The 7504-nt window shown below is 48.2% G+C and overlaps 2 protein-coding genes across 2 annotated transcripts in view; both read right to left on the bottom strand.

Annotated features, from left to right (window-relative positions):
• Nucleotides 1-1479: 1479 nt before the first annotated feature.
• pla2g12a (phospholipase A2, group XIIA) lies at nucleotides 1480-6004 on the bottom strand. Its single transcript, XM_066679315.1, has 4 exons — nucleotides 5553-6004; nucleotides 4711-4787; nucleotides 4034-4199; nucleotides 1480-2868 (listed from the first exon to the last, which is right to left on the bottom strand). Exons 1-4 carry the CDS (start codon nucleotides 5770-5772, stop codon nucleotides 2750-2752), a joined length of 582 nt encoding a protein of 193 aa, XP_066535412.1. The 5' UTR covers nucleotides 5773-6004; the 3' UTR covers nucleotides 1480-2749.
• A 1340-nt stretch (nucleotides 6005-7344) lies between these two features.
• Nucleotides 7345-7504, bottom strand: part of dnajb14 (DnaJ heat shock protein family (Hsp40) member B14) — a 19597-nt gene continuing 19437 nt past the window's right edge. The window contains exon 8 of the mRNA XM_066678738.1: nucleotides 7345-7504. This exon is cut by the window's right edge and continues 438 nt beyond it. The gene's annotated coding sequence lies outside the window, so the exon portion shown is untranslated.

Here is a 7504-nt window from a genome sequence, read left to right as displayed (position 1 = left end):
GAGTGTGGTGTGTTCTCCCTGTGTCTGCGTGGGTTTCCTCCGGGTGACTGTCTGTGAGGAGTGTGGTGTGTTCTCCCTGTGTCTGCGTGGGTTTCCTCCAGGTGACTGTCTGTGAGGAGTGTGGTGTGTTCTCCCTGTGTCTGCGTGGGTTTCCTCCAGGTGACTGTCTGTGAAGAGTGTGGTGTGTTCTCTCTGTGTCTGCGTGGGTTTCCTCCGGGTGACTGTCTGTGAGGAGTGTGGTGTGTTCTCCCTGTGTCTGCGTGGGTTTCCTCCAGGTGACTGTCTGTGAAGAGTGTGGTGTGTTCTCTCTGTGTCTGCGTGGGTTTCCTCCGGGTGACTGTCTGTGAGGAGTGTGGTGTGTTCTCCCTGTGTCTGCGTGGGTTTCCTCCGGGTGACTGTCTGTGAGGAGTGTGGTGTGTTCTCCCTGTGTCTGCGTGGGTTTCCTCCAGGTGACTGTCTGTGAAGAGTGTGGTGTGTTCTCCCTGTGTCTGCGTGGGTTTCCTCCGGGTGACTGTCTGTGAGGAGTGTGGTGTGTTCTCTCTGTGTCTGTGTGGGTTTCCTCCGGGTGACTGTCTGTGAGGAGTGTGGTGTGTTCTCTCTGTGTCTGCGTGGGTTTCCTCCGGGTGACTGTCTGTGAGGAGTGTGGTGTGTTCTCTCTGTGTGTGTGTGGGTTTCCTCCGGGTGACTGTCTGTGAGGAGTGTGGTGTGTTCTCCCTGTGTCTGCGTGGATTTCCTCCGGGTGACTGTCTGTGAGGAGTGTGGTTTGTTCTCTGTGTCTGTGTGGGTTTCCTCCGGGTGACTGTCTGTGAGGAGTGTGGTGTGTTCTCCCTGTGTCTGCGTGGGTTTCCTCCGGGTGACTGTCCTTGAGGAGTGTGGTGTGTTCTCTCTGTGTCTGTGTGGGTTTCCTCCGGGTGACTGTCTGTGAGGAGTGTGGTGTGTTCTCCGTGTCTGCGTGGGTTTCCTCCGGGTGACTGTCTGTGAGGAGTGTGGTGTGTTCTCTCTGTGTCTGTGTGGGTTTCCTCCGGGTGACTGTCTGTGAGGAGTGTGGTGTGTTCTCCCTGTGTCTGCGTGGGTTTCCTCCGGGTGACTGTCTGTGAGGAGTGTGGTGTGTTCTCCCTGTGTCTGCGTGGGTTTCCTCCGGGTGACTGTCTGTGAAGAGTGTGGTGTGTTCTCCCTGTGTCTGCGTGGGTTTCCTCCGGGTGACTGTCTGTGAGGAGTGTGGTGTGTTCTCTCTGTGTCTGTGTGGGTTTCCTCCGGGTGACTGTCTGTGAGGAGTGTGGTGTGTTCTCTCTGTGTCTGTGTGGGTTTCCTCCGGGTGACTGTCTGTGAGGAGTGTGGTGTGTTCTCCCTGTGTCTGCGTGGGTTTCCTCCGGGTGACTGTCTGTGAGGAGTGTGGTGTGTTCGCCCTGTGTCTGCGTGGGTTTCCTCTGGGTGACTGTCTGTGAGGAGTGTGGTGTGTTCTCCCTGTGTCTGCGTGGGTTTCCTCCGGGTGACTGTCTGTGAGGAGTGTGGTGTGTTCTCCCTGTGTCTGCGTGGGTTTCCTCCGGGTGACTGTCTGTGAGGAGTGTGGTGTGTTCTCCCTGTGTCTGCGTGGGTTTCCTCCGGGTGACTGTCTGTGAGGAGTGTGTTCCTGACTTGTGGTGTGTGTGTGTGTGGGTGACAGGGTGAGCATGTGGTGCTGTGTTCCTGCACTGTGCCCACTTATTCCAGGATCAATGTGGACTCACTGCAACACTGATCAAGGTATGAATGAATGAATGAATGAATCAGCTGTAGTGTGTTTGAAGTATAATGATAGTTTAATGACACCTTTATTATTTCATAAACTCTAATACTCTGCAGTGAGGCTCTAATCACTAAACAGTGTGAGAATGCTTTAATTGATGATAAATGATCTGTTCGACCTCAGCATTAAAACATAATAACATTCAGTTACCTTCTCTACACAGAGAACAAATCAAAAGCAGCAAAAGCACACATCCCTGAGTGACACAGACGAACCCTAGTCCAGGACTAAAGCCGCAGACCCGTGTTCTTCAACCTTATCTCCATCCACTTCTTCTCTGAAACACAGCTGTTAACAAACCAACATTAACTTTATTCAGTAAAAGCTTCGAGAGTAAACACACTGCATTAAAGGGCCCATATCCTTCATTATTCCCACATTTTAAAGCGTCCTCATCCTTGAGGTTCACTTACAAAGTCAAACTTTTAAAATGGGTTTAAAGGTGCTGTATACGATTTTAGTCCAAATGTTTCCTAATGGTCCACTAGTTTTCTGGTCTGTTTTTACACTGGAAAAAGTACCTATCCCCAGCTCTGTAAAGGGGAAACAAACAAACACAGTGTGTCGGGCCAAGGAACACAACACAGAGCTTCTGAGGCTGTCCCTAGAATTATATACGCAACCTTTAATTTCAGTTTTGTGGCTGTGTGAACTGTAGGTTTGAGCTTTAGTCATGATTATGTACTAAAACAAAGTCATGTATAACAAAGTTATGTACTAACAAAGTCATATTAAAAACAAAGTAAGGGACATTCAGCAGATGGGCCCTTTAACCTCAGAATTCCCAGCACTAGACCTGTGGGTGGACAGTGTCCTGGTGTTTAAACACCCAGCTCCAGTCCCGTTCACTCACAACGTTCGCAAATTCAGCTGCGTTCTCCGTCAATGTGATCAGGAGCTAAAGGCTTTGTAGTTTAGCGCAGAGCGGTGAGGAGAACGTCCTCGGCTTGGAGCTGAATCCCTTCACAGCTCGGTTTTCTCCTCGTAGCGGCAGATACAGGACGCCCTCTGACTGTCCAGGTACGGTTTACAGCCCAGGTGCATCACGGTGTCGAACAGCAGCGTCACTGCGGTCTCACACGCTGCACACACAGGAATACACTTCAGTGACTTAAACCATGCAGACATTTAATAGTGATTTGTGTGAACCGTGTCCAGTCTGAACTCTGTCCTTAAATAAACACAAACTGTCAAACGGTCCACAGCCGTGTTTGATTTGGCAGAAGGAGTTTAAACGCGCGGCTGGTGAGTGACGGAGTGGAACTAAGGTTGTGTTCCTGAGTTCACAGAAGTGCAGAAGATCACTGAGAGATTCTCCGATCAGCTTCAGAGTCTTACTTTGGGAAATAACTTATCCCTGCTCTAACACCGTCTTTAGAGGATCGTGAGCATGGCCTGTGAAGCCAGAGAGAGTTCACTCACACACAGACACACAGACCTATACACACACAGAGACACAGACACACACACACACTCACTCACACACACAGAGACACAGACACACACACACACACACACACACACACACACACACACACACACAGACACACAGACCTATACACACACAGAGAAACAGACACACACACACAGAGACACACACACAGACACTTCCTTTCTCTTGTTCTCACCCACAGGCCCCACTCCTTTTATGAGTCAGGTAAGTGACACATTACTATATTTATAACTTAGTGTGTGTGTGTTATAACGATTCAGGTGACGAGAGCAGTCTCGAGAACATGGATGTTACTGAACTCTGAGGAAAGACAGGCAACAAACACCGAGCCTCACACCCCGAAGGAGCTGGAGCTTCACGATCAACACCTGGAATTTTATTCTGTTTGAAAATCAAAGGAGATTCGATCTCAATTTACATCTCGTCTCATCACGGCTTTCAGCAACATCTCCATCACACTCCTGTTTACCTCAAACACGTTCACACCCCCCTCTCAAAGTTACATAGTGCAGTTTCTGAAGGGATGAACCCCCAACACAGATAACAGAGCGGTGACAGAGGCCCTGTTCTCCGTGGAGCACCACAGCGATTCTGAAGCTGTACATTTCTAAACACTGTAAAAAAAATCAGTGTGACCGCGTTAAATCAGTGCTTCTAGTTTCTTTTTGAAGCAGGACACAGAGAAAACACTGAACGAGGTCCAGTCCCTGGTGCTGGGGATGGAAATTCAGAAGCAGAGCAGTCGTTAACGACGGAGACGGGTTATTACTTTAAATAACTTTATTTATTCGTACCTTGTACACTTTGGTCCAGTCCCAGAGTCGTCTGGACGTTTCTGCAGATCGTCTCCAAACAAAGCTGGAACCTCTGGTCACATTCGTGTTTCTCCTGGCCACAGGTGTCGTAGCAGCGGTCGTGATGGTTACAGCACCTCGTCATGGACGGGATCCCAATGTCAAACTGGAGACAGCAGGTTACACACGAGCAGCAAGAGTCAAAACCCCACCGTTTACTTTAATGGAAGTTAATGGAACAGCAGTTTCTCTGGCTCTGATCACAGCGTGTAACAAACAGAAGGCTCCTGTTATTTATTTATTGACCGACGGACGTCCTGTTTCTGTTCCTAACGCGTCGTGTTCTGATCTGAATCCCAGGTCTGTTACACTCCCCCGTTTCAGGTGTTTTCTGATTGGTCAGTGGCTTCTGGGAAGTGTGTGTTTATTATTAACTCACACACACTAACGTTATCCACTGAGAACTCAGAAAAGCAGATGTTTTTTATCCGAAGAAGAATCTACACACCTCTGTTTATCGGCTACAGCCACGTCCTGCTTCAGAACTTTATTCAAACTCATCCATTAAAGCTTCTTATTAAAGACTTACATCAGTCGTTTTTAATCAGATGCAGCTCCTGAAAAGTGTGAATGTTTCAGAACTTTAACAGATTCACGCCTGTCTCTTAAAAACCTGCCTGAAATCCGAAGACTGGAGATCCACAGCCGTTTGGAGGAGACGGTTTATAACCGGGTCGAGGGATGGGTTTGTATCCTGCAAAACACAGAGACACGGACCGTTACATTCACCCAGCAACGTCAGATCACACACACACACACACACACACACACACACACTGTAACTGCACTCGATGGGTCGTATCTTGATGCTATACAGACCCAACAGGACATTAAAAAGGCCATGTGCTTACAGCTGTACACCACACATCTGGACACAGCTGGATGTATCAGAGTATATTTAGTACACGACTCAGAACAGTGACGTTTTATTACTGACACCCCCCAGTCTCCAAACGTCTCGGCTCAGTGAGAGATGAGTTTCTCGTTGGTAAAGATGATGCTATAGTGGTGTCATGTGCACTCATTTCTGAAGAGGCTTGAAGGCGGTATAAACCCACTATAAACATGGCTGTCCCCATGTGGGGGACCCACTCTGTGGAGTATAATGTGGTTGATACGGGACCTGACGTACTAAATAATGTACTGCTCCTACGGGGTCTGAAACTTTTGAACAAATAATGTAGGAGTACAACACCCTGTCCCTGCACACACACACACACACACACACACACACACACACACTGTTGGAGCGATGGAGCTCAGTTTCGGATCCAACACCAAACTCCCAACATCAGTGCCTGACCCCACTTGTGGCTGCCATCAATCAAATGCTCACAGCAATGTTCCACTACCTGTAAAGCCTTTCCAGAAGAGCAGAGAACACACGTTTCTTACCAATCCCCTTCATTTGAGAAGAGCCACTGGACGAGCCGATGTCCACAAACTTTTGGCCACTTACCATCGCTGCATTTGTAAGTGCAGAGTCCATCCGAGCCTCCGATCAAATCCAGGGCGTAGTTGAGGTAAGTGTCTATTTTGTGGATACCGTTGCGTATTGTTTTTAAAGTCTTTCTCCAGTCGGGAGTCTCCGCTTTAATCGGTTCCTCGTACCCGGCCTCGGTGAACCCTAACCCCGCAAAGAGCAGCAGGAGCGCCGCGGGGACCCAGCTTCGCATCATACACACAGACACCACACAATACTAGATTAGCTAAAGTTTCCCGCTTGATAACGCAGTTACTAACATTTATAGCGGCTCAGCGCCACACTGTGCCTCTTCTTTAAGCGCTTACCTTCTTAATTAGACGACGCCTAGGATCTAAATGGTGTTAGATATTAAGTGTAACACTTATAAACACCTGTCATCTTCAGCCGCTCTAGGGGCCATCGCTGTCATTTCTGAGTCACGGGCCCCGTTCCAAACCGCGCCGGTACTCCCTACATAGTGCACTATATAAGCGATTCATTATTAACCCCCAGATCAATCATATCTGTTCAGTAATAGATTGAATTCTACCTCACCGCCGTTTCTAAACCAAATTATTCACCATTTGGGTGCAAGGGACAGTTGTACGATCCTTAACTAGTGCCCTAGGTAGGGAGGCTGTAGCCATTTGAGTCAGACCCATTGAAACGGTCACATCCGGGAACTATTAAACCGATAAAAGTCATTTTAAAACGGCCCGGTGTCACAGAAATAGCAAAATATCGTCAGGTTTCTGAAATAAAGTGTTTTAAAAATAAATTATGACTGTTTTTGGCTCATAAAACAACACACATTACAGTATGACCCCAAGGACAAATATTAAAGAAAATAAATAGTTGGATATGGGACGTTTAAAGTCAGCCAAGGCCCAGAATTTACATTTACTCTTTCCAGATAGTTTTTTTATACAATTTAAGAGTCCACAAGACAAACGTATTTCAGTGTTAATGCTGTAAAAATGAGTTAAATTGTGAATGCAGAAACAGATCTGTCCTTTACCAACAGTTGATTAAGGAAGCAGTAGAAAGGGTCCTGTGAGGTGTTCCCGGAGTTCAGTGGACGGTCCCAAAATGGCTCGAGGAAGGACTGGTGACCGGGTCCTGAGCGCCCGAGGCTCTCTGATGTAGCGAGTGAAGGGTGTGGTCACTCAGGCCCATTCACAGAGAGATGCACTGACCTGTGTGTTCTGATCCGGTTCTATCAGAGCAGAATCAACTCTTTCAGCAGCGTCTGCTGGTGTATTGCTTTTGTGGGATCGGACCACCTTCACCCCCTCCACCATCAAAGAGCCGTGGGTGTCCGTGACCCTGACGCTGGAGGACCACATGTCCTTCCATGGACCACTCACCCATTTTTTCTGCTTCCTACATCAACTTCGAGAACTGACCGTTGATTTGGCGTCTGATACCGCAGCCCCCTAACCCCCCCACACCCTCAACAGGGGGCACTGTACCCAGGTCATTAGCTCAGAGACCTCCAGCCTTCCTCTGTAATAATTTAAACTTTATTCAAATGATTAGTCAAGCAATGAAGAAATATCTTGCTCCTCTAAAGACTTAAATAACTCCAAACATTCAGAATTAAAATGTACAACAACATGAATCAGCATGGTTTCAGAGGTCCGTCCAGCAGGGTCCTGTCCACAAGCTCTTTTCCTAGGAAAAACGTCTGGAAAATGTCGCAGCTCTGAAGGCATCCTCCCTGGTACCGTTTGAGACTGTGGCGCTGCGGCGTGGAAGAGAGAGCAGTGTTTTCTCCACGTTTCTAGTGCTGCTAGGATGTCTGGGAGAGCGTCTACGTCTCCCCGAAGGTCCGCCGAGAGTCTGAGTTAAAGTGGAGCGTGTGGAAGAAGCAGCAGGAGGAGGAGGAAGATTCAGGATTGTGGGCTTTTTCTGTGCACGATACACAACCAGAACCAGTCCGTTCT

Source organism: Hoplias malabaricus, chromosome 8, assembly GCF_029633855.1.
Source record: "Hoplias malabaricus isolate fHopMal1 chromosome 8, fHopMal1.hap1, whole genome shotgun sequence".
Lineage (NCBI taxonomy): Eukaryota > Metazoa > Chordata > Actinopteri > Characiformes > Erythrinidae > Hoplias > Hoplias malabaricus.
This window is presented reverse-complemented; position numbering and strand designations above follow the sequence as displayed.